Source organism: Chlorocebus sabaeus, chromosome 8, assembly GCF_047675955.1.
Source record: "Chlorocebus sabaeus isolate Y175 chromosome 8, mChlSab1.0.hap1, whole genome shotgun sequence".
NCBI lineage: Eukaryota > Metazoa > Chordata > Mammalia > Primates > Cercopithecidae > Chlorocebus > Chlorocebus sabaeus.
Window position 1 is genome coordinate 17,033,614 of NC_132911.1, and position 27,579 is coordinate 17,061,192.

General features: G+C 39.7%; 1 protein-coding gene across 3 annotated transcripts in view; it reads left to right on the plus strand.

Annotated features, from left to right (window-relative positions):
* The window catches only part of SLC7A2 (solute carrier family 7 member 2), a 74,570-nt gene extending 47,382 nt beyond the window's left edge, over window positions 1–27,188 (plus strand). For all 3 annotated transcript variants that reach the window (XM_007961734.3, XM_007961736.3, XM_007961735.3), the window contains 10 exons: window positions 649–804; window positions 4,988–5,153; window positions 6,621–6,754; window positions 8,120–8,342; window positions 10,993–11,132; window positions 15,099–15,201; window positions 17,131–17,336; window positions 18,743–18,909; window positions 20,321–20,429; window positions 21,654–27,188. In XM_007961734.3, the coding sequence (XP_007959925.1) occupies window positions 649–804; window positions 4,988–5,153; window positions 6,621–6,754; window positions 8,120–8,342; window positions 10,993–11,132; window positions 15,099–15,201; window positions 17,131–17,336; window positions 18,743–18,909; window positions 20,321–20,429; window positions 21,654–21,850 (1,601 nt within the window). In that variant the 3' untranslated portion in view covers window positions 21,851–27,188. The remainder of the gene's footprint in view (window positions 1–648; window positions 805–4,987; window positions 5,154–6,620; window positions 6,755–8,119; window positions 8,343–10,992; window positions 11,133–15,098; window positions 15,202–17,130; window positions 17,337–18,742; window positions 18,910–20,320; window positions 20,430–21,653) is intronic.
* The last annotated feature ends 391 nt before the right edge of the window (window positions 27,189–27,579 follow it).

The following is a 27,579-nucleotide window of genomic DNA, read 5'->3' on the forward strand; positions in this document are numbered from 1 at the left end:
AGTTGTAGGTGTTGGGTACATCACTTGATGTCTGTGTGTCTCTTTTTTGTCATCTCTAAAATGTCTCCTCCTAATTACAGAATTTCCTGGGTTTTTTTTAAGACAGTCTCACTCTGTCACCCAGGCTGAAGTGCGGTGGCGTGAACTCGGCTCACTGCAACCTCCGCCTCCTGGGTTCAAGCAATTCTCCTGAGTAGCTGGGATTATAGGCACCTGCCACCATGCCTGGCTAATTTTTTGCATTTTTAGTAAAGACAGGGTTTCACCATGTTGACCAAGCTGGTCTCAAACTCCTGACCTCAGGTGATCCACTCACCTTGGTCTCCCAAAGTGCTGGGATTGCAGGTGTGAGCCACGGCACCCAGCCACACAATTCTGTGATTTTTGCTTCATCTTTGACTATGCCTCTTAGTGGGCTTGCAAACTTTTTAAGTTACAATTCTTTATTGCAAATAAAGTTACCACATTCCACAGTTATGGGTTTGAACATTTGATGACTATTGTATGATTATAAATATCCAGATACTGTATATGTGATTAAAATTTTCAATCGTTTGTGAACTCATGTTTATCCTGTAATAGAGTAGCAAACGATGCTATGTTAATTTGCCCCCAGTGACTTCGTATCCTCTGTTCTGTTTTGGGAAGGTACGTCGAGTGTTGCAAGAGCTTGGAGTGGCACCTTTGATGAACTTCTTAGCAAACAGATTGGTCAGTTTTTGAGGACATACTTCAGAATGAATTACACTGGTCTTGCAGAATATCCTGATTTTTTTGCTGTGTGCCTTATACTACTTCTAGCAGGTAAGAAAACCAGTTATGCCTCTCCCCAGGATGAGTCACACTATTTGTCTCAGGAAAATAGGTTACTTCTGAATTTGGGGCCTGAGTTCCCAAGACAAGGTCACTATATTTATACATTTATGTTACTGTTAGACATCTGTGGGGTTTATCACTAGCTGGAATCACATTTTAACCTAAGTCTAAATCGTGTGCAGTGGTAAAAATAGCGCTTCTGAGTAAATGGCACCTGGTACACACTAAATAATAGGATGAGGACGTTGATTTTTTTAATAATTAATTGCAGGTTTGCAGGAGTAGCGGTGGTTTCAGTAAGGAGGAATGTATACTTTCTTGGCATTGTTTCATCTTACTAGATACAACTAGGGATATTTGCAATTTCTAGAACAAATTCTGTTTTTCTGACATGCCTTCATCTATATAACGTAGGCCTTTGGTTGTAAAGGAAGCAAGTTCAAATCACCTGTCATTTTGTAATGTTGACGTTATATAGACAAAGATACTTAGTACTAGGATTTTTCAGTTTTTGTCAGTATGGTAGCATAGTGGTTTTAAGAGGCACAGGATTTCGAATAACCAGATTTCAAACAGATTGCTGTGCCACTCACTGCCTTTAGAACATAGAACAATTTATATAATCTTTCCCTCACTCAGTTTGCTCATACATAAAATGAGGCATCAGTGTCTGCCTCCTACAGCCTTCTCACCTGGTTCCTAGTAAGTACTCACGTGGTGGTCAGTTTTATTTCATAGGCATAGCTAATCCCTGCTCTGTCTCCTTATATTTGTTTTAACTATTTGAGCATTTTCTTTTTTTCTTTTTTTTCTTTTTTTTTTTTTTTTTGAGATGGAGTCTAACTGTGTCACTCAGGCTGGAGCGCAGTGGTACTACAACCTCTGTCTCCCGAGTTCAAGCGATTCTCTGCCTCAGCCTCCCGAGGAGCTGGGACTACAGGTGCCCGCCACCATGCCTGGCTAATTTTTGTATTTTTAGTAGAGACAGGGTTTCACCATGTTGGCCAGGGTGGTCTCAAACTCCTAACCTCAAGTGATCCCCTCGCCTCAGCCTCCCGAAGTGCTGGGATTACGGGCGTGAGCCACCACGCCTGGCCACATTTTCTATTTTCAGTCTCATTCTTACCTGCAATCCTGCTTATACCTATCAAGGATTACTAAGAGTAAAAACCTTGTCTGTTCCTACTTCTTACTTGCTTTACCCTGAGCAATCTGCCTCATGCTTTCTTGTCTGACCTTATCTCTGTTTTCTCCCTTGTTAGAAGAGTGAGACAGAAATATCTCTTTTGAAACGTTTACTAGAAAATTATGTAATTTTGAAAACAGCTTTTACCTTTTAAAAAGTGAGTCATTAATTAAATGTTTTATATAGGGTTAGGGATAAGAATATGAACAAAGTGTATAGGTCTAAAATGTTTTGCATTTTGATTCTAATGTCAAGAGAAATTGCATCAATTGTTTTTCAACAAAGATTGATTTTTGTTTTGGTTTCTAAGCAGTCTAGCTTAGAAATAGAAACCAGTCTAGTGTTAAAGTATTTACATTGTATTTTATTTATTTACATCATATTTTATTTTATCTACATCATATTTTATTTTATTTACATCATATTTTATTTATTTACATCATATTTGATCATTTTAATGAACTTAAAATATTCAACTTTAATCTAAATTATGAAAAGCATGTAGCTGTGACACAATCAGCACATAGTTTAATTCCACGGCAAGACTCAGGCCTTGGCTCATTTGTCCCATGTTCATTTACCATCATATCTTTCCTTTAATTATAGGTGAAGGTTATGTTTTAACTCCGTCCTTAGAATCTTTGAAGATCAAAACCCCCTTTGGAAATCCCTGTTCATATCGTAACACCAAATGTCTTGTGACATGAAGCAGTTGTTTTACTAAAGATACACGGGAAGTGTATGCTCCGTTTAGATGAGATATTCATTGGTGTCTAATCTGCCAGTGGGAGATGAGACCACAGAGTAGACAGTGCACATGGCTGTTGGGAAACTTACGTGAAATATAAAGGTGGCTTTGTTATTCTCCGAGGTATATAGCAGCGGTTCCTAACCTAGCTTACAATTACAGAGTTGGGAATTGTACTGACCATATAGCTTTCCTTTATATGGTTAATATATGATTCTAGGAATTACACAGGTAGAAGAACAAAATTCAAGTTCTTTCATCTCTGCTTAGAAAAATTTGCTTATTTGTTGCTGGGTGGTATACATATGGGGAAGAAACAAGTAAATCTGTGACATCGTCTTTTCACAGCAATCATTTGCTCAATAGTAAAAGATAAACTTTCTTAGGTCCATAATTCAAATCTTATACCAGATGGGTTAAAGATATACATATGATAAATATAATTAGAAAAATGCTGGAAGGAAACAAAGTAGATGTTTTGGGTTAATGTTTAAGAGATTTTTTTTCAAGGTAGAAACTAAAAAGGGAAAATTTATTTTTTATTCTAATAACTTTTCTACATGTATATAATCAGTAAGATTAAAGGCAAAAACAAACTGGGAAAAATATGTGTTGTATATGACAGGCAGAGAGCTTATGGCATTAATATATACATAAATTTTATAAATCAGTGTATTACTCCATTTTCATACTGATATGAGGAAACACCCAAGACTTGGTAATTTATGAAGAAAAAGAGGTGTAATGGACTTACAGTTCCACATGGCTGGGGAGGCCTCACAATCGTGGTGGAAGGTGACAGACTAGCGAAAGAACATCTTACATGGTGTCAGGCAAGAGAGCATGTGCAGGGGAACTGCCCTTTCTAAAACCATCAGATCTCATGAGGTGTATTCACTATCACGAGAACAGCCCAGGGAACCTGCCCCCATGATTCAGTTACCTCCCACTGGGTCCCTCCCTTGACACATGGGCATTATGGGAGTTACCATTCAAGATGAGATTTGGGTGGGAACACAGCCAAACCATATCGATCAATATGAACAGAATACCCTAATAGAAAAAATAGACACTTTAAATTGAGCCAAACTTTCCAGAGAATATTTTGATAATAGGAACCAACAGTACAGACTTTTGATGCAGTATTACCTTGCAGAAAATTATTGTAAAGAAGTAAATGGAAAGTGTAGAAAGACAGTTATAAAAGAATTATTATGTCAGTGCTATTTATAATTGTAACAAACAAAGAGTGATCTAATTGTCTATAAATAAGGGATGAATTAAAAGTGCAGTACCTCAATATAGTCTAAGATTATGCAGCTGTTAAAAATGAGATTATATATTTACTGGCACAAAAGAGTATGTGTGTGTATGTGTGCGTGTACAAAACTTGGGAGGGAAAAGCATGGTTGATCTTCTTTGTTTTTTTCCTGTGTCTTCAAAGTACTTGAATAGGAAATTGATCACTTTTACAATCAGAATATAAAGCTATTAAAATGAGAATAGGTTTAACAAAGTACTTTTTTGGCACAATTGAAGAATTATCTTTGTTTATGTATTTTGTGTGCATGGCAGATATATATTTTAGCGTTTACTTTTAAAAAGTTCACAACTGGGCCGGTTGTTGTGGCTTAAGTGCCTGTAATCCCAGCACTTTGGGAGGCTGAGACAGGCGGATCACTTGAGGTCTGGAGTTCGAGACTAGCCTGGCCAACATGGCAAAGCCGCAAGCCTACAAAAAATACAAAAATTAGCCGGATATGGTGGCACACACCTGTATTCCCAGCTACTCAGGTGGCTGAGGTGGGAGACTTGTTTGAGCACAGGTGGCAGAGGTTGCAGTGAGCCGAAATAATACCACTGCACTTCAGCCAGGGAAACAGAGCGAGATTGTGTCTCAAAAAAAGCAAAAATAGTTTGCAGCCATTTACCTTGAAATTAGATGTTACTTTACCTATCATTGGCAAAGATGGCCAAAGTTACTAGATTTATGTTTCTTAGAAAGTGTGGTGTCTTCTATGAGCACGACCCGCCTCCAAAATTGAGTTGGTTGCATTCAGAAGACCTTTCAGGATAAGGTAATTAACTAATGAGTAAGGACTAGCAGTGGAAGTGGATAGATGGAAATTAAAGATATGAATACTGGTGAAAGAATATCCTAAAGCCCTGTATTTGCCTCAAAATGCCACTGCCTTTCCTAATAAACAAACATTGAAATGCCCTTTCTTCTTCCATAGGTCTTTTGTCTTTTGGAGTAAAAGAGTCTGCTTGGGTAAATAAAGTCTTCACAGCTGTTAATATTCTGGTCCTTCTGTTTGTGATGGTTGCTGGATTTGTGAAAGGAAATGTGGCAAACTGGAAGATTAGTGAAGAGTTTCTCAAAAATATATCAGCAAGTGCCAGGTAAAATATTTGAGATTTTTTTTTTTTCTCCTTCTTGTTTAAGACAATATTTTCAGTGGGTATATTAGGTCATTTTTACTCTGCTAATAAAGATATACCCAACACTGGGTAATTTATAAGGAAAAAGAGGTTTAATGGACTCACAATTCCACATGACTGGGGAGACCTCACAATCGTGGCAGAAGGTGAAAGGCATGTCTTACCTGGCGGCAGACAAGGGGAGAGAACTTGTGCGGGGAAACTTTCCCTTATAAAACCATCAGATCTTGTGAGACCCACTCACCATCATGAGAACAGCAAAGACCCACCCCCGTGATTCACCACCTCCCACTGGGTCCCTCCCACAACACGTGGGAATTGTGGGAGCCACAATCCAAGATGAGATTGGATGGGGACATAGCCAAACCATACCAGAGGGCATATGTGAGTTTTCTTTTAGAGCAATGGTTCTCAAATTTCTCGCTTCTGAGACCCTTCTGAGAGGCTGTTCCATTCCAAGACCCCTCTTCCCAGACTCCCATCAAACTTAAAGGTATAGGTGTGCTCCCTGTGGAGCAACTGTGTGAACCCATGCACCTGCTGGTTCCCAGCCTCAAGCTCTGCTCCGGGTTTAGGGGAAGAGCAAGGGAAGATCCTAACCATTGGGAAAACTTGATCTTTTCCCCCCCAGCAGTTTGCCACTGCTAAATAACAACGAGTATTTTTGACTCCTGCATCCTTTAGTTCTTCCTTCAGGACCACCGTTCAGTTCTATTGTATTCTTTTAATGCTTTAGTAATCTTCAGACCTTGTTTTTGGGAGAATGTTGTTAGTTGCACAAGCAGACATAAGATTACACAAATACCTATTGCATGGAATGAGGTACACCTGTATGTTTTTCTTGACATATGTTGTTTAGTCTTTCCAATAAGGGAAAAAATTGGTATCCTATAAACTTATATAGTTTTTTAACATATAATAAAATATTCAGTTTCATTATTATCAATCAAGACGAGGATGTTTTGTTTCATGTTTTTCAATGTCGTCTTAGGGAATGTTAGAGACATGTACTCTGCCTTACTCGATGCTTTATGAGTTGAAGAATGGATTCTCCTAAGTATAAGCATCCATGAGAAGAGGAGGTTTCTGGTCTTTGTCGTCCCAGAGCATGGCTCATATGTGGAGTCTCTGCCCTCAACATCCTCCCTGGCTGTGGGTTCAGCTGGAGCTGGTCTGGGGCTTCTACATATGCTATCAATCACCCTGTAATTCGGTGTCAGTGACGTAGGAGGGTCATTGTTAGGTACCATTGTTAGGGGCGCCACCACATTCTGTAGCACAGGGTGAAGAGAATAAGGTTTTAGTTTTCTGTATATCAGCTTCAAAGAGCTGATAAACACAACCACCTTCCAAGGATATAGTCTGAGACAAGTTACCGGAAGGAGAGTTTTCTGTCAAAGTGACTTTCCACTGTGTTCTCTTTCTTAGAGAGCCACCTTCTGAAAACGGAACAAGTATCTATGGGGCTGGTGGCTTTATGCCTTATGGCTTTACAGGAACGTTGGCTGGTGCTGCAACTTGCTTTTATGCCTTTGTGGGATTTGACTGCATTGCAACAACTGGTAAGAGCAGTGTCTTGGCTCAGTGTAGAAGAATGGGTATTCCTTGTCATGCACGAGTACCTGTGTGTGGCAGCAGAGGGTCCAGGAAAGAGAGATGGATTTGGGATAAGAAGGGCACTAGGTCCAGACCCAGCTGTGACACGTGCTGCTGATGATAAAAAGAAAGAATGCAACTCTCTGCGCTTGGTTTCCACTTGGTAAGTTTCGGAGAGCAATTCCTATTCCTCAGATAGTAGGTAGATTACCTAAAATAATGTGTATGAAAAATACTTTGCAAGCTGTTGGATTACTTTATAAATGTTAGTCATTATTACCATCCCTAACCTTCTGTCCAGAAGTGCTGTCACGTGGGCCATACATGATGATCATGTTCTTAAATGGTCTGTTCGTTAGTGGGAGAAAAAATATTGTGCCTGTTCTTTCTATGTTATCTTGTACAACATCACCACCATGCCAGTCACTCTCTAAATGCCGCCTCTATTTTTATGTCTTGGTATGGCCGTACAATTGACCACGTTTTGAGTATTCAATCTCATTAGTGTACAAAGTACGCAGTTTTTTAAATTGAAATTAGAACTTCATACAAATGGATGAAATAACTTCTTCTGAAGCCTTCATACTTAAAGGCCTATGGAATGGCACGGCAGTCATTTAATCTCTGTAGATGAATCATTTTCCAAATGGATTAAGACTGCTATTCTGTCTCTAAACACTTAACAGTGCTGATATGTTATGGATTTTGGTTGATTGGTTGGTTTTTTTCTTTCCTGGAGATAGGAAACTGACTGGCATGACTTCTCCTTTTCTCCCTCTGGGAATTGGTTTTTTATGTAATAAGAAAGTACCTTCAAGTATAGAGGAAATTTCATGTGAAACAGATGGATCGGCCAGGTGCGGTGGCTCACGCCTGTAATCCCAATACTTTGTGACGTTGAGGAGGGTGGATCACTTGAGGCCAGGAATTACTTGAGACCGGGAATTAGAGACTAGATTGGCTAACATGGTGCAAACCATCTCTCCTGAAATACAAAATTAGCCAGGTGTGGTGGCGCACACCTGTGGTCCCAGCTACTCAGGAGGCTGAAGCAAGAGATTTGCTTGAACCTGGGAAGTGGAGGTTGCAGTGAGTCAAAATCACGCCACTGCACTCCACCTTGGGCAACAGAGCAAGACTCTGTCTCAAAAAAATAAAATAAAGTAAAATAAATTAAAATAAAATAAAATAGATGGACCAAGATAAGAAAAGAAAAGGGACAAAAGCGGAGAAGAATTACCCTGGAGAAAAGGAGGAATTTTGCACAATTTAATTTCTTTACCTATTAATGTTTTATTAAGCATACACATCTTTTGTTTATATTTCCTTAGGTGAAGAAGTTCGGAATCCCCAGAAAGCTATTCCCATTGGAATTGTGACGTCTTTGCTTGTTTGCTTTATGGCCTATTTTGGGGTCTCTGCAGCTTTAACACTTATGATGCCTTACTACCTCCTCGATGAAAAAAGCCCCCTTCCGGTAGCATTCGAATATGTGGGATGGGGTCCTGCCAAATACGTTGTCGCAGCCGGTTCTCTCTGCGCCTTGTCAACAAGGTACATTGCGTGGTCACCTTTGGGGCAGGGGCTGTTTGGGATTCTACAAAGTAGTCAGTGTCTAAAAATTTGCTTTTATCTATTTTAAAAGTATCCTAATAGAAACAAAATATTGTGCAACTTTGTATTTATTGATTAGCTTGCTCCGAATTTCCATATAAAAATCTTAAAGGATAAACTCCCCTGCTGTTAGTTCAGAGTCAGTTTTTGAAGATAGTGATGGTCCAGGCTTCAGTAGAAATATATGTGACATTGATACACACACACACACACACACACACAAATATATCTGTGGCACAAAGTCATGTATATAGGCATTATGAAACTTCAGGATTCTTGTCCTAAAATGTTTCTCCATTGGCTTTGGTGATACTTATAGTTCTTCAGACATCTGAGAATGTATGTACAGACCTTGCATTTGCTACACTCTGTTCCAGTAATACTGAGCCTATGTGAGTGAACACTTATGCTGTGTCTTTTAAAAATATAGTGTGCTTTTTATTGTGAAACATGGAGACTTTTTCTTCTTAGCACCAATCAGAGTGCAGTTGGTCTAGAAATAGAAATTATCATTCTTAAATAAATGGTGGCAATTCATAGAAATATGTGAAGAGAAAAGGGTCATTGAATCCCAGGTTTTCAGATTCTCAGTAGCTGCTTATTTGAGTACTTTAGAACTCATTTCCCAGGTTTCCTGAGCTACCCTCATTTCAATTAACATATGATTATGAGTAAGATATTTCGTTCTCGTTTTTTATCATGCCATACGGTAGAAGAGTCTTGCAAAGAGAAAATTAATCTTTTTTACCAGATTAGTAATTTTTTAACTGAAAATAAGGTTCTAAAAGTCTGAAACTAGAAAAAGAAGTCTTTTAGTGTAATTCACCAGCCTAGCTTTATTTTTCCCCTGCAAACTCCCTTTGATTTTCTATGTAATAAGAAAGTACCTTCAAGAATAGAGGAAATTTCATGTACAACTTTAAATTGAAATTTGAACTTCCTACAAATAGTCTTTTCTTTAATTACATATCATTAAGACAATATTAAGTAGCAATTAGATGCTCTTGGTTTCTCAGCCATCTGCTAGTGTTGAGGTTTCTTTATTTATTTGAGACAGGGTCTCGCTCTGTCAAGCAGGCTGAAGTGCGGAGCATGATCATAGTTCACTGAGGCTCAAACTCCTGGGTTCCAGTGATCTCCCCAGCTCAGCCTCCTGAGTAGCTAGGATACAGGCATGTAACACCACACCTGGTTAATTTTTTATTTTTTATAGAAACGAGGTCTCGCTAAGTTCCCCAGGCTGGTCTTGAACTCCTGGGCTCAAGCGATCCTCCCACCTCAGCCTCCCAAAGTGTTGGGGTTACAGGCATGAGCCTCCACACCCGGCATTGAGGTTTATTTTGAATAGCTTCAAGTAATTTCCAAAGTCTGAACTCTGAAGATACCACGCCCCCATGACCTTAGAAGGGATGGGCAAAGATTCATCTATGGCCAAGCTCAACAGAGCCTTATTAAAGATAAAGAAGGGCCAGGCATAGTGGTTCACTCTTGTAGTCCCAGTACTTTGGGAGTACTGGGCATAGTGGTTCACTCTTGCAGTCCCAGTACTTTGGGACACCGAGGCGGGAGGATCACTTAAGGCAAAGAGTTCAGGACCAGCCTGGGCAACATAGCAAGGCTTGGTCTCCTCAAAAAATTCAATAAATTAGCTGAGCATGGGGGCATGTGCCTTTAGTCCCAGTGGCAGTTACTTGAGAGACTGAGGTGGGAGGATCACTTGAGCCCAGGAGTTTGAGGGCACAGTGAGCTAGCTATGACCATACTACTGCATTCCAGCCTGGGTGACAGAGTGAGACTCTGTTGCAAATAAAATAAATAAATAAGAAGGATTTTTAAATAAAATACTTTTTTTGTTTTCTCTTACATGGTTATTTTTCACAACTAAGTAATGTGTGCAATGGTGCAGCTAGTAAACAAAAGTAATTCCGAACATCTCAAGCAAAAACTGTCTTACTAAACTTCAGTTGCTAACTTTTCATTGTGGTTCCCTCTGTATACTACATTTATGTAAATTGATCTTCTTTGCCTTTTTCTACCTTGATTATCTTATGATGCTGGGGATTATTACTAACTTGATCCAATATCAGGGTGTGTGAGAAAAAATACTGGTACAATAAATGCAAAAAATACATCATTATTGAATAAAGGTTGCAACTATTGCTTATGAAATAAAATTACTTAGTCTTTTCTTTAATTACATATCAAATTAATAATTTTATTTTCTAAGTTGTTGCTGCTAAAAATGTCTTAATAATATTGGTTTGGTTAAGTCTTAATTACTTAGTTTTAATTTGGTGGTAATTGTGGGTACATACAAATTCCTTGCAATATTGTGTTTAGTCTGGTAATTTTGCTGGGTACTACTTATCTGTAACAGAATAATGAATAGCACAATGGTAAATATTAGCAAATTTTTTAAATGCCCTATCATAGTGCATTTAAAAACAATGTGACATAATTATTAATATAAATAATATGACTTCGTAATTACAACTGTCATGCTGAATATTATACAATTATTTTATTTCCATTCGGGGATGTCATCTTGCATGAATGTTTGCCATACTGCATGTGTTTGCTTTTTATTCAGTCTTCTTGGATCCATTTTCCCAATGCCTCGTGTAATCTATGCTATGGCGGAGGATGGGTTGCTTTTCAAATGTCTAGCTCAAATCAATTCCAAAACGAAGACACCAATAATTGCTACTTTGTCATCGGGTGCGGTGGCAGGTGAGAGAGAGTTGACTTTTCTTAAGAAACGGGGGATCTTTATCATCAAGGACTCTGCGTTAAAAATACAAAGCTAGGTGGTTTTCTGTTTTGATTTACAAGAAGTTCAGTCACTGTTTTTGTGAATGTTTCCTATTTTGAATTTTTTTGGTTCTGTATTTTCGTGTGTCCAGTCTTTACCTGTGCGTACCTGTCTAGAATAATCCTTAAAATAACTCGTGTGAATTTTGAATTTTTCTGTTCTAGTCTTCTGGGCTCTATGTTCCCTTTACCCCGAATTCTGTTTGCCATGGCCCGGGATGGCTTACTGTTTAGATTTCTTGCCAGAGTGAGTAAGAGGCAGTCACCGGTTGCTGCCACGTTGACTGCAGGGGTCATATCTGGTAAGCTTTACAGACTTAGGCTTCTTGAGCATTGGACTGGAACATTTAATTCGCATGCATGGACTTAGAAAGAGGGTCTGCTTGCTGTGCATGTAAGTTGAAAAAAAAACCAAAATCACTGGTTAATTAGCATACGGGCATTGGGATTAACATTGAAAATTGTGGTGGCGGTGGTATACTGAAGTTCATTCTTAATTGACCCTTTGGAATTTTTTTTTTTTTTTTACTATTTTGTTATTTTAATATTTTTGGCTTTAACAAATGTGCAAAGGGTTATAATGGCTCTCCACTAAATATCATGAATTGCTTTTCTGATGAACTAGCACACAAAATTATGTCATTGATACCTAAAGTTTCGATTAAGGAATTCTGGCTTAATTTTTGAAATATTAATTTTAAAATAATGATTGTTTGGTCTAGGATATATGTTGAATATTGCTAAAGGACCACAGGATTTTTTAAATGCTAAGCTTTACCTGTTATTAATAAGAAATGTCCAAGATAATTTATGCTTGGGCATTGTGATCACCGTCCTCAGTATGGTGGGCATCCTTGTTCCCAGGGCCATCGTAGCCATCTAACAGTTACGAATGTATATATCCTCTGCAACTCCATCAGGAATCAATTTTCCCTTTCAACAGTTTTGGTACTTAAATTATGTTCAGAAAATCCAGATTACTAGTCTTTTGGCACATCTTAATATCCGTGTAAAATACCTTTGGCCAGATTCTTATCTCATGCAGAAAATTTCAGTGAGATTCTAGATCCAGACAATGACCTTAAAAGTACTTGTTACAGGAAGCAAAAGAAAGATTTTAGCAAACTTTATACATAAAATAACGAACAATCTTGGCACTAGAAATTCAAACCAAAGTGACAATTTCATTGAGGCTCTGAATTGTTGGGAAATTAGGTTAGAAAAAGCTACTGCTTCGTTCTGTGTAAAATGGATTTTTTTTTCAGGATCAGAATGTATTTGTTTAAACACTTTCACTTTGTAAATATTTTCTTATAAATCTGGCCCTTTCTTTTTTTTTTTTTTTTTTTTTTTTTTTTTTTTTTTTTTTTTGAGACGGAGTCTCACTCTATTGCCCAGGCTGGAGCGCAGTGGCGCAATCTCAGCTCACTGCAAACTCCACCTCCCGGGTTCATGCCATTCTCCTGCCTCAGCCTCCCGAGAAGCTGGGACTACAGGCGCCCGCCACCTCGCCCGGCTAATTTTTTTGTATTTTTAGTAGAGACGGGGTTTCACCGTGTTCGCCAGGATGGTCTCGATCTCCTGACCTCGTGATCCGCCCGCCTCGGCCTCTGAAAGTGCTGGGATTACAGATGTGGGAGCCACCGCGCCCAGCGAATCTGGCCCTTTCTTAAACATACGTTAGACGGTCAAGCCACTTATTTTCTCAGGCCTAGGTTTCTGCCCCCCTAAAATGAAGGTTTGCCCTAGATGATGTGAAGCCTATTTTATTTTTAAACAACACATGTTAAACATAGTTTGTAAATATTTTTTGACAGTCATGCATTTTATTTAACTCATAAAAAATTTTCTCTTTCCAGTAAAATACTTGCCCAGTAATGATCCAGAATTTTTAAAAGTTTATCCTTCTCCATTCAGGAAGAATTGAATTTGGTGACATGTTAAGATATTAAAATTAATAAGTACAAGAAGATAATTATAATAGACCACTTTTTTAAATGCTTTAAGATATTTTTGTTATTTTATACTCCCATACCTTACTTTGCTTATTTTTAACTTGGATTAGAGAGCTTGTGTGGACAATTTATTGTTTTCTTCTCTCTTGGCTACCTTATTTGGCTCTCTGTGATTTTTAAATATACTGAAATTGTAATAATCTGACATATAAGTATATGAGCAATGAAGAATTTTCTTCCTTTTTTTTTTTTTGTTTTGTTTTTTTTTTTTTTTTGAGACATAGTCTCACTCTGTCACCCAAGCTGGAGTTTAGTGGCACAATCTTGGCTCATTGCAACCTCCGCCTCCCGGGTTCAAGCAATTCTCCTGCCTCAGCCTCCTGAGTAGCTCTGATTACAGTCACATGCCACCACACCCAGCTGATTTTTTTTTTTTAGTAGAGATGGGGTTTCACCATGTTGGCCAGGCTGGTCTCAACCTCCTGACCTCAAGGGATCTGCCTGGCCCGGCCTCCCAAAGTGCAGGGATTACAGGTGTGAACTTCTGTGCCCAGCAAAGAATTTTCAAAGTGAGGCACGCAGTGTGTTAAAAGAAACAGTGTGATCTTGTAGAAGGAACATGGGGCTGTTGAATGAGGGAAACTCTGCCCCGACGTGGCCTTGCTAAGTTAGCCTGTCTCTAAGATGGGGATAATCCTGTTAGAAAAACCACTCACAGTTGCTGAGTTTGGGGTCAAAAATTGTCAAATCCAGCCATATTATATGCCTAAACCTAAATGATTTCCCATCTCATAGGATCATTGACTCGAAGGTGAAATGAGATCACAGAGATTTAAATCTTGTACAGGGATCTGAAACATCATATAAATGGAGTGTGTTGTTATCTACTTACTCTAACAGGGAAAACTATGTGCTAAATTCAAGTTAATATTGTCGCTATCTTGATGTTTCAGTGGAGAAAACAGTTGCTTAGTGGAAGTTAAACTATTTAACTGTTTACAGTATGTTTTGCCTCTTAATATTGTGGGATTTGGTATGCAGGACCAGAAATTGATCGCTCAGATCTAGTAAGTCTACCTGCAATGCATGGCTTTAATAGTAGTAGAATTTAGCCTGTTTCAGAAACATAACTTAATTGAAAATTATTTTATTTTATCAGAATTACTAAAATAATTTTCAGTCAGGCCAGTCACTGTCACACCTGTAATCCCAGCATCTTGGGAGACTGAGGCCAGTGGATCACTTGAGGCCAGTTCGAGACCAGCCTGACCAACATGGTGAAACCCTGCCTCTACGAAAAATACGAAAATTATCCAGGTGTGGTGGTGCACACCTGTAGTCCCAGCTACTCAGGAGGCTGAGATATGAGAATCACTTGGACCAGGGAAGTGGAGATTGCAGTAAGCCAAGATCGTACCACTGCACTCCAGCCTGGGTGACAAAGTGAGACCCTGTCTCAAAAAAAAAAAAAAAAAAATTGAGTTGTATGTGATGTAACTCAATGTATATGGAAACTAAAGTGGTTATATAATATCTGTAATGAAAGCTCCTTCTGTGTGAATGTTTTTTTGTGGTTTTAAAAAAGGAGCTAGCCAGTGCTTCCTAGAGTATTTTTCTTCTGAAACATCAAATACAGTGTTCTGTCATGTAATGTTTTCACTCTTTTTCAGGCCAAATATTTTTTATGTAATCTAAGTAGAATGTGCCATGTAGTGGCTAGAGAGCTGAGGGTTTTTGAAGTCCTATCAGCAGTTTATATGACCTAAAGAACATCTTATTAACTGTGAGAGATATATTTTCTACACTCTGGTTGACTTATCATTAGGACTAAAACGAAGTGGCAGTCAGCTGTCCCTGACTTGAACATTAGTAACTGTCTAGAATTTCCTCCTGGGCCGTTTACTTCACCATTCTTTTCTTCTCCCCCTAGCTTTGATGGCCTTTCTGTTTGACCTGAAGGCGCTTGTGGACATGATGTCCATTGGCACGCTCATGGCCTACTCTTTGGTAGCAGCCTGTGTTCTCATCCTCAGGTGAGTCACCCAGTGGTTCTACCGGGTGTACCATGCATGGGGGACTCTGGGAGTGAGAAAATGAGCCCTCGCTCTCCTGGCTTCCAGGGAGCCAGCAGTCTCACCAAGGTGAGAGGTCACATCTATCAAAATAGTAATGAAAAGTAGAAGAAGCCTATCTGGTCTGTAGCAAAGAATCAAATGCAAGTTGACCACGAGTGATAGGTTGGCCAAATCTACGTGAAAGACAGTTTCTCATAATGTCTAAAGACACTTAAAAATGCTGTGCTTTTTGTTCCATTAATTCAGTTGTTAAAAATTTTGTGCTAGATTTAATCAGAGGCACACACAGATGTATGTAAAGGGTGTTTTTGGAAAAGGTAATTTACAACAGTGAAAAAATGAAACTAACCTGACTATCACTGGAGGAATTCTTAAATAAATGAGGCTACATTTATTCACTGAACTCTTCTACAGCAAATAAAATGGCATTTAATTTTATGGAGAAATATATTCATTTGAGGATATAAAACTACAGTATATGTAGTGTCTGAACTTATTCAAATAATAAATTTACATGGAGAAATCATATATTGCCTATATAGACATTATATGCCTGGGTGAAATTGTACCAAAGTGCTAACAGTGATTAACACTGGCTGGTAGTATTATGGCTGGTTTTGAATTTCTCCTGTATACTTTTGTGCATTTTTTCTCAGTGAGCATATTTCTTTATATGGAGGGAAAATGTTACTTTCAAATATAAGTAAAGGCTGCCCAGAAGGAGAAGAGGCCACACTGAAAAGCCTGGGGCAGACACTAGGAGGAGAAGTAGGCTTGTATTAGTCCATTCTCATGCTGCTAGTAAAGACATACCCAAGACTGGGTAATTTATAAAGGAAAGAAGTTTAATTGACTCATGGTTCCGCAGGGCTGGAGAGGCCTCAGGAAACTTACAATCATAGTGGAAGGGGAAGCAAACATGTCCTTCTTCACATGATGGCAGGAAGGCGAAGTGCTGAGCAAAAAGGGGAAAAGCCCCTTAGGGCGTGGTGGTGGGCACCTGTTGTCCTAGCTACTCAGGAGGTTGAGGCAGGAGAATCACTTGAACCCAGGAGGCAGAGGTTGCAGTGAGCTGAGATCACACCACTGCACTCCAGCCTGGGCAACAAGAGCAAAACTCCGTCTCAGAAAAAAATAACAAAACAAAACATGAAAAACCATCAGATCTCATGAGAACTCAACTTGCTATCACAAGAACTGCATGAGGGTAACCACTGCCATGATTAAATTACCTCCCACTGGGTCCCTCCCACGGCACCTGGGGATTGTGGGAACTACAATTCAAGGTGAGATTTGGGTGGGGACACAGCCAAACCATGTCAAGGCTGATGTCTTGATATAGGCTCTACAGGAGGAGGATAAAATAATAAAGGACAATGGCATGCAATGGGTGTAGAGGTGGCAGGATGGTCAGATGAGTTTGTCTGGGTTTAGCTAGAAGAATCGGTAGGGAAGGATGAGGCCAGAAAGACAGATTGTGATGAGGCCTTTGAATGCCAGACTGGTGACTGCATTATTTTATAGCTGAAATTTACCCAGAGTTTCTGTGCTGTTTTCGTGAACCGCATTTCCTTTGGACATAGATAATTTCAGAATAATCATCCTTTTATTGTGATTGCCTTACTTTACAGTTTCACTGTCTTTTGCCGTCTGATACATGACTCTGATTAGGTAACTCCTGGGGGAAATTTGGGTATTTTGCTGCAGATGTTTTATTGAAAAGGTTTGTGGCCTGGCTCAGCATGCTCTGGGACTGGAGTCATAAGTGTTGATTTGCTCTACACACTATCACTCTGTATGATGTCTTCCTTAAGGTTTTAGGTGCTGGTTTCACTTGGGCCAAATGTCTGTTTGAGAATAAAGACATAGATGTCTGTTTGGGAATAGGTACCAGCCTGGCTTATCTTACGAGCAGCCCAAATTTTCTCCCGAGAAAGATGGTCTGGAATCGTCTCCCAGGGTGACCTCGAAGAGTGAGTCCCAGGTCACCATGCTGCAGAGACAGGGCTTCAGTGTGCGGACCCTCTTCTGCCCCTCCCTTCTGCCGACACAGCAGTCAGCTTCTCTTGTGAGCTTTCTGGTAGGATTCCTGGGTAAGTCGTCTTCTCTGCTCACATTGTACAGACCCAGATATGTGTGGGTAGAGCTGGCGTGATGTGAAAGAGAACAGAGAGCCTCACATTGCCCAAGAATATATTAGCAACCACCCTGAAATTTTCACCTAAAGCATCACCAGTCATCGAGATCATCTTTATGTTACCTGTATACATTTATTGCATCTTGATAATTGAATGAAAGAGGAAGGAATACTTCAAGACGAGAGTGACAGAAGTACAAACTGGCACATTCATTAGAGGTTAGGATGCCCTCTGGGTGAAAGCATCAGGCTATGTACCCGTGCCAGTAACCTGACTGGAACCCGATGGAATTGTCCAATAATATAGGAAATCCTTGTTTTATGTAACGCACAGTTACGTAATCATTCGTGTTTTCAGTGACATTTATAAAATGTCGCCTGTGTGCCAAGTACTCCACTGGGCACCTGGGATGCCAAGAGAGGTGGTCCGTACTCTCACTGGGCTTTACAAGACAGAATGATTGGTGGCAAGTAGGGAAGCACAGGCTTCTCAGAGCAAATAAGAGGTACCCCTAGAGCAGACTTGATGGTCAGAGATGGGGTGGTGATGTCATTCTCTGAAACAAGGAGAAGAGATGCAGATGATATATTATTTGTATACGTTAACAGTCTGTATTAGTCTGTTCTCATGCTGCTAATAAAGACATACCCGAGACTGGGTAAATTATAAAGAAAAAGAGGCTTAATGGACTCACAGTTCCACATGGTTGGGGAGGCCTCACAATCATGGTGGAAGGTGAAAGGCACATCTTACATGGCAGCAGGCAGGAGAATGATAACCAAGCAAAAGGGGTTTCTCCTTATAAAATCATCAGATCTCATGAGACTTATTCACTGCCATGAGAACAGCATGGGGGAAACTACATACTGTTCAATTATCTTGCAGAGTCTCTCCCACAACACATGGAAATTATGGGAGCTACAATTCAAGATGAGATTTGGGTGGGGACACAGCCAACCCATATCACAGTCCATGGTTGCAACAGCTTAAAATAACCAGATGTGCCATTTCCCATTTGAAAAAAGGGAAATATCCACCCCTGATAGCATCCTAGTCTGAAAGTAACCAATGAGGACACAGATGGCACGCGGGCAGATAATGCAAGTCAGTAACACCGAGAGGGGCGGTTGGCTTCTAAGGAGGGGAAAGTAATGAGTAAATAAGCAATGGTTCTTAAATCCATGCAACTGGACATCTCTCTCCTCCATGAAAAAGAAGAAAGAGCAAGGCGAAGACTCTTTGTTTTTAGCCAAGGAGATGTGTACAGAACTCAATGTTTTATCAGAACATGCTGTATTGCACCAAACAATCTGGGTGGAGCACGGTATGCTGACTGTGTTATCTGCACATCCCCCCTGCAGCTTTTCTCGTGTTGGGCCTGAGTGTCTTGACCACTTACGGAGTTCACGCCATCACCAGGCTGGAGGCCTGGAGCCTCGCTCTCCTCGCGCTGTTTCTCGTTCTCTATGTTGCCATCATTCTTACCATCTGGAGGCAGCCCCAGAATCAGCAGAAAGTAGCCTTCATGGTATGTGTAATGAGGATTAGAGACCCAAAATACTGTGTTCATTTTCTCTGTATAATTAGTTTGATGTGTTTTTTCTTTTTTCTTTTTTTTCTTTTTTTTTTTTGGAGATAGAATCTCTCTGTCGCCCAGGGTGGTGTGCAGTGGAGCGATCTCGGCCTCCTCTGCCTCCCGCGTTCAAGCACTTCTCCTGCCTCAGCCTTCCCAGTAGCTGGGATTACAGGCACATGCCACCACACTCAGCTAATGTTTGTATTTTTAGTAGAGACCGGATTTCACCATGTTAGCCAGGGTGGTCTCAAACTCCTGACCTCAAATAATCCACCCACCTCCGCCTCCAGAGGTGCTGGGATTATACATGTGAGCCACCGTCCCCTGTTTATTTTTGTGTTTTTGTGGTGATGGGGTTTTGCCACATTGTCCAGGCTGGTCTCAAACTCCTGACCTCAGGTGATCCGCCTGCCTCAGCAACTCCTAATGTGGTTAGCCAGTGAATGAGAGTGTCAGAATCCTTCGATATGTTCCTTTTTGTACAGAATTCCTTCTACATTGGTCCTCTTACTGCCTTTTCAAAAACTTGGGTATGTTCCTATCACAATATTATTATATATAATAGTAAACAAATTTCATGTTAAAAGAAGCTGTAATATCAGAAAAGTAGGGTGAATATTTTTAGAAATGCACTGCCCTCTCCTAAGGACTTTGTTCCCACCAAAAGCCCTTCCTCTGGGGCCGGGTGTGGCGGCTCACACCTGTAATCCCAGCACTTTGAAAGGCCAAGGCAGGAGGATTGCTTGAGGCCAGGAGTTCAAGTGCAGCCTGGGCAACATAGTGAGACCCCATCTCTACAAAACAAACACATTAGCTGCGTGTAGTGGCTCATTCCTGTAGTCCTAGCTAGTCAGGAGGCTGAAGTGGGAGGATCACTTGAACCCAGGAGTTCATGGCTGCAGTGAGCTGTCATAGTATCACTGCACTCTAGCTTGGGTGACAGAGTGAGACACTGTCTCTAAAAATAAAATAAAACTAAATTAAACATTAAAAAGATAAGCTCCTCCACTGCGAGTTAAACTATCCTGTCCCATTGGCGCTAACAGTATACTGGCTTGGGCTTGTAGAGGGCTTCCTGGAAGGATGTACCTGGGATAACCATATGTATCCCGCATTTCAGAGGTATCCCCTGTGTGTGTCTAAATTATGTTGATGGTGCAGGTGTTACTGAATCTTACAAATCCCCTGTTGCCTTGAGCTTTAGTAAATACTCTAAGATGTGATTCTCCTTTTAGGGTCTCTAGAAGCGTGGTTTTAACTGTGACTGAGGTAGTGCGAAAGTATATATGCCGAATTAATTGCCGCACTGTTGAAATATGCTTCAAAATATGAGTATGTTCAAAAGGATTGTTTTCCCCCTTAGGTTCCATTCTTACCATTTTTGCCAGCATTCAGCATCCTGGTGAACATTTACTTGATGGTCCAGTTGAGTGCAGACACTTGGATCAGATTCAGCATTTGGATGGCAATTGGTAGGTCTTTTAATGTTGGGTTCTCTTTCCTATTTCATGTGCTGTGATGAGAGAAATGCACCCTCTCCCCCATCCTGGGAATAAAGGCTTTTTTCCCCCCATTTCTTTCTTTCCTGATTCTTAGGGATGTCTGAGTGCTTTTCTAGATGTTTTCAGATGCCTTTTTAAATCAATATCTCCCACTAACCCTGTAGAACCACATTGGCTCTATTTCTTTCAACTTATGGGTGAAAAAAATGAAACCCAGAAAAAGTCATTTTACATCAACCAAAAACTGACAACGAATTTTCTACAATAGAACTAACACAGCAAAATGCCTACATGTCTGCAGTGATCTTAGGAGGGTACTTAAAACTTTGCCTCCCGATCCCCACACAGTGTGGCTGTTAATAAACAGTTGCTTTGCAGACAGTTCTTTGGACTCTCCTGGTGACAGTGACACGCGTAAGGCATATCCGTGTCCCCTTGGTTAATACAGGGCGTACTTTCCGAAATACCTGACCTTGACTCTGATAATTCATCACTTGTATTTAGGGTATAATTTGAGACTTTATTCCACATATTGTTTTGTTTACAGTATTGACTTTTAAGAACATAAATTAAAATGTTTCCATATAAACATTGAAAAACTTGTTGAGAGCAAAATACAATCTATAAAGTTTGGGTCTTAACAATAGAGAGGCACATTCTACCAGGAAAATATTGATCAAGGACATCTTCTGTGGGGTATGTTGTATTTGCATTTCATTCTTCTAAAGCAGTAGTCTCCAACCTTTTTGGCACCAGGGACAGGTTTTGTGGAAGACAGTTTTTCCATGGACAGGGTTGGGGGTGGGTTTGGGATGAAACTGTTCCACCTCAGATCATCAGGCATTACATAGATTCTCATAAGGAGCACGCAACCTAGATGCCTCACATGTGCAGTCCCTTCTGTGAGAATCGAATGCTGCCCTGCTCTGACAGGAGGCGGAGCTCAGGTGGTAATGTTCGCGATGGGGAGTGACTGTAAATACAGATGAGACTTTGCTCGCTCACCTGCTGTGTGGCCCGATTCCTAACAATAGTGGTCTGTGGCCTGGGGTTTGGGGACTCCTGTTCTAAAGTACTACAGAAAAGAAAGAGAAAAATTCTGAAGTTCTATGTTTAATTCTCCACCTCTATAACTTAAAAGTCATTTTCTGACATACCTGAAACCTTGATTTTTTTTTTTCCCCACCGCAACAGGCTTCCTGATTTACTTTGCTTATGGCATTAGACACAGCCTGGAGGGTCGTCTGAGAGATGAAAATGATGAAGAAGATGCTTATCCAGACAACATTCATGCAGCAACAGAAGAAAAATCTGCCATTCAAGCACATGACCATCACCCAAGAAATGTTAGTTTACCTTTCATATTCCATGAAAAGACAAGCGAATTGTAACACTTGCAGGAGCAGAGCTGGTCATCGTGTTAGCATACATATCCTACGCTGAGTAAACCGTGACCGGATGTCATCAGCATGCTAGTTTGTCATGGGTTTGCTGCATACATAGTTCACCCTAATTTATACTTACTCATCTGGACAGCGTCTCCTCAGATGGTGAATTACATGCCCGAGGAAACCTTCTGAGTGGAGGTTTCATTCATCAGTGATGAACAGCCCCCAAACAGTGGGAGTATGTGTACGTTTGTGTGTATGTATGTATCTATGTATATGCTTGGGAACATGAGTGTTAAAAGTTAGCTGGTGTTTTACTATTACTGTGTTGCATTTTTCCGGTGTCGTCATTAATCGGTGGCATATACTGCACATACTGAACTAGAGGTAAATCACTGAATGTAAAGAGGTTTCATGTGTGCCCCCTGCAGTTGGGGAAATACTAGTAGCTTCACCTTGTTTGACTTCATTAATGTCAGTTTAGGGGATGCCAGAAATGCAGTTACTCATCATGGTGTCTGTCACTGGTTAGGGGTAAGATGAGGGGATAAGGAAAGAGCCTTTTCAATAAGTTGTGAATGCCAACAGTGGGTTTAATGCAGTTTTTTTTTTTCCTGTGAGGTATGACAGTTTGCTCAAACCTCAGCCAATAGGGTGTCTGCTTCTGCTGCACTACACAGGCCAGGAGTGGCATTCCATGTCACTAGTTGGCCTCCCTTTGAACTTTGTCTCCTTTGCAAACAGTGGTCCTAAAATATGAGGTCTTCACTTGCTGTGAATGACATATCCCCAGTCAGGGACTTAAGAGAGGCACTGTGCTCTACTTGGGACCCTTGAAATTAAAAGGTGAAGATGGTCACCATGGCCAGAAAGCTCATGGAGTGGCCATAATGAGAATATGTTTGAAGATCAGAGAGTTAGACCAATGCTTGAATAAGCAAACCCTAAGCATCCCTTTCTAAAAAGTCACTTAAAACAAGCCAACAGACTCTCCCAGACCACACAACTAGTGGAATGATTCATCCTTTTTCCATTACTTCCTTAATCACAGTTTAGTTATTTTCTTATCCTTGTCAGGCACAGAGTTCGCTTCTTTGTTTCTGTTTCTTTTGTCTTTTCCTAGAGATGAGGGGCCTACAGCAGCATCATGCAAAGAGGGAAAGACAAAGGGGAAGAAGAGAAGATCCCCCTGTTCTGATATAAACGTGCCTATTCCAGTATTAAATGGCATCTGGCCCAGTTTAAGGGCTTTGGGTTCAATTTGCCTCTGATGTTTCTTTTGGAAACATTTAGGAATGTTTTCCTCCCCCTACTCCATAAATTGTTTAACACTTTTTATTCCATTTGCTTTCAAATGACCACACTAAGCCCATTAATACAAGCTCCTATGTTAAATATAATAACCCATCAGTGATTGGGGAATCAAATATTTTGGTTAAAAAACCACGATTATTTAAAACTCTAAACTAAAAAAAATTAATCAAATTGAATTAAAGCTATATGAACACAGTTACCCTTGTAAATGAGCAAATAAATTTTTCCATGTAAGATTCTCTCATTGTTATATTTTACTTTTTAGGCTTCCCTAATAGCGGACTATTTATTTGCAGTGTGCTTTGCTTCTTATGAACTATTTTTTGTACAAATCATTAAACAGTTAATTGGATGAGGCTGGGTGACATTTCCCGGGACACTGTGGCGAACATTACCAAGCATGCTAGCTGGCCCACATAATCCAAAGGCAAGGAAAACATTTGTTTTCCTCATGGGTCTTCCAAGAAATCAGCTATTTTATTGTTGCCATTAAAAAGCAAGTTGCAGTGGTTTTGTATAGCCAAGAGTTTATTGTGATTAAACATCAAACAGGTGGGAAGCCTGGGTTTCTGGCTGCTAGTGTTACAGCATCCTTGACACAGAACTCATTACGGACATTCCACAACTTCCAGGGTGCACATGGTAAAATCTGAAGCTCAGAATTGTCTCTCAAGCTGCATGTTTTACTGGAGAGAAGGAGTTGGATAAGCACAGGATCGGATATTTTGGTAGGAGGTGTAGGCATGCTCAGAAATCCTTGCGGTTGTCACAGTACACTGAAAACCTGTTTGATTCTATACCCAATCTAGAATAGGCCCTTCACGCAGGAAATGTGAACAATTGTTATATATGAACACTCAAATCTTTTACTGTAATGCAATCAAGAAACTTGTTTAGAATGTGATAGGCAGCTAAAACTGTTAGGCCCACTGTGCTCAATTTGAAGCAGAATTCGGTGAAAAATTATTTTTCCACATTGAAACACTTTGCAGACACAAATATCTATGAAAAAATGCTTTGTCAGCCACTGTGCCTTTTTTTTCTGTGAAGACTTAATGGATGTGTGTCTTTGTATGTTAACAGTTATGTATGTATGTGAGTGTATAGATATCTGTGTGTGTGTATTTCAAACGTCAGTGTATCAGTAAGTTGGGTTTATGGTGGGCTTTGGCTATATCATTATGTGGGTACCAAACCCAACTGATGTGGAGAAAAATTAATGTTTGATGTTGATAGATATGCTTATACCTAATTTTTAGTTTTTAAACTATTTTAAAATATACTATGATTTTATATGTATATTTCCTATAGATAGACTCTTTAAGAAGTATTTATAATGTTTCTAATACGAAGTCACTCAACTCTAGTGCATTATAGCAGGTGCTTTGTAATCTGGAATGGAGAGGAGGTGGGGGCATTTGGGGATTCCTGTTTACTTGTTCCTGCCACACCTTTTCCGACAGATCTGTCCTGGTAGGTGTTTATTAGCAAGTCAGTATCACCAGCTCTTTGACACCTTTCTGTTTCTACATTTGAATTCATAATGTTTTCAACTACATTTTTTTTTTAATGTCTCAGAATTACCTAAATGTTCTGTGGAGTTTTGACTAGTAATCAATCAAAATTATATAAAGTCTTCTCCAGTAATGAAGAAATACATATGCAAATTCTTTTGTGATTAAGTAAAAGCAGCTTCAATTACTTTTCTACCCTAAGAAATATATTCTCAGCATTTTCAGTGAGAATTTCTTCTAATGGCACCTCAATTTTATACTCTTAAAAAAAAGAATAATTTGTGACTTACCACCAGAGGGCAATGGCAGTCCTACATTTAAGAATAGAGCTATGCAAACTCTATTAAAAACTGTGAGGAAAACTTATATTAGAACCTTTGATATATACTAAACTACTGATTATCTTAATCACATTTTCCCCAGAGATAAACATTGAGAGAACTAAAGCCATAGTGTCATTTGAGAGAGATATATATGAAAAAGTAACATTAATATATAGAACTTTACCATTACCAGCCATAGCTGATAGAAAATATTAGTTGCAGAATTATCCTCCTTTAAAAAATAAGAGATTGTCTTCTTTTAATTTCTATGAATAAAAATTTTTTTTAAACTGTTGCATTTTAAATATTAGTCAAAATACTTTTTAAGTCCTGAGTGCTTAGAGGTAGTTGTTAAAAATTTTTTAAGGCCAGGCATGGTGGCTCACTCCTATAATTCTAGGACCCTGGGAGGTCGAGGCAAGCTGATCGCTTGAGCCCAGGAGTTTGAGACCAGCCTGAGCAGCATAGCAAGACCCCGTCTCTACAAAAGATACAAAAATTAGCTGGGCATAGTGGCACACACCTGTCATCCCAGCTACTGGGGGTGCTGAGGTGGGAGGATCGCTTGAGCCCAGGAGAGTGAGGCTGTGCTGAGCTGAGATTACGCCACTTCACTCCAGCCTGGGCAACAGTGAGACCCTGCCTCAAAAAAAAAAAAAAAAAAAAAAAAAAAAATTTAAATAAAACACTTTAATTAGAATCTATTTTTATCTGTTTTCTAAATTTATTTAAATGCTTAGCAGGGAGCATAAGGAAAAGCCATCGGCCTCCAGTACCCATGATGACAGAGGGAGCACTTGAGCCTTGCTTTCCCTCCTCTTAAATCAGGGCGTGTTCTGAGATTATAAACCACGTGATGAAATCATGCCAAGATTCTGACTCTCCCTTTCCGGTGGTGTGGCTCATGATTTCTCCTAATACGCTTCAGGCAACTGTTACTTACCACAAAAAATACAGTTTCCACAGGGCTTTAATGGATTGAGTTTAGCATGTGTATCATGGGTTATTAAAGTTCACGTGATTCGTGTGAAAATTAACTGTCCTTTCTGCTAGTGCTGAAACAGTGCCTTCTCTGCACACTTTACTTTTTTATAAAGTTATCCCACATGTCCTTAAATATCAAGGGGAAAAGTATGGATATTTGCATGGCAAGTAATGCCAGCAAAGGTCATTTTCATTTTTTAGTCATATAGATGTGAAAATAAGGTTGCTTGACTTTATGGTTTTGGGGAGATTTTTTTTTCCTTACATGATTGTATTTAAACACTTTTAAATAGCCTTCCGGTTTCTGGATTTTGAGAAGCATGATCTGTTATTGTTGTGGTTGTTGGTGTTTGTAATATTCATTATTGTTTATGTATACACAGTTTAGTCTTACTGATTTCAAATGCATTTTGTTATTGCTCAACCCAGTTGGTAACCCTGTTTGCTGGGAGCACTATACCTAACTTTGATTCACCATGGCTGATGCCCCTGCCATGATCGCTGGGTCTTAAAGAGCTTTCCCTAGCCACTGACAGCCCGGTGGAGGTCATAGTCAGGGCCCCAGGCTGGTTCCAGGGTCAGGTAGCCCATAGAGCATGAGCATCTCTCTATCTGTGGCTACCCTTGTTGGGTGGGCTCTTAGACTAATGGGGTAGGATATGAAGTGAAAGCTTTCAAATGCAAGTAAGGTAGTTTGGGCTCCTTAATTCCAAACATCCCATGAGTATATCAAGATGAATAAGGACCAAGGGACCTCTGTGACTCATGGAAGGGCTGGCTGTTTCCGGAAGTAGCTTAGTGGGACCTGGTCTACAATTTATGCACATGCACTGACAGCCTTGCTGTGCCACGTGTCTCACCAAGACCCAAGTGGGAAAGAGCCTCATGTTGCCAACAGGTTGGGTTTCTCTGGCCTACACCTGATTAATGGGCCCTTTATCTTTGGTGTCCCCTAGGAGTGTCCAGTTGTTGTATTGCTTTATTCTGTTATTGCAGTACTTACTAAAATTGTTGATAGGGCCCAAAACCCTACAGAAATTCTATGTCTGTAAAAACCAACAAAGGCATTGGACTTGTGTGAATGTAAAGGGTTTTTTTAGTAGTAATTTTAAATTTAAATATCTTAAGTGGTGATCATCAGTGTTCTTTTTACTTACAAAGTTGGATTCTTTTTTAGAATTTGTAATAAATAAAAACTGCTGCTTTACCACTGTAAAATATGCTTTCTGACGTGAGTGTATTTTTAAAATAAATTTTAATATGTAATAATATAGAATGCAGATGTCACCCATACCAAAAGCACACATTTCATACTGACCTAAGTTAAACTCCTTATTTATTTGGAAATCTTTAAAGCTCAGAAATATAAGCAATCTACATTGAAACAATTGAAGAATACTAAGCTGACAGCCTAGGGCCTGCTGTATGACTGACTACCAAGTCCTGTGAGATGAAAGAGATGTCTTCACATATCCTCAATCCTCATGGCACATTCCAAAAAATATCAGTTGCTTTTGAAGCATGCTACCCCAGAGTCACACATCTGGGATCCTGCCACTACAACTGCCATTAATGAGCCAATCACTTTGACATTGCT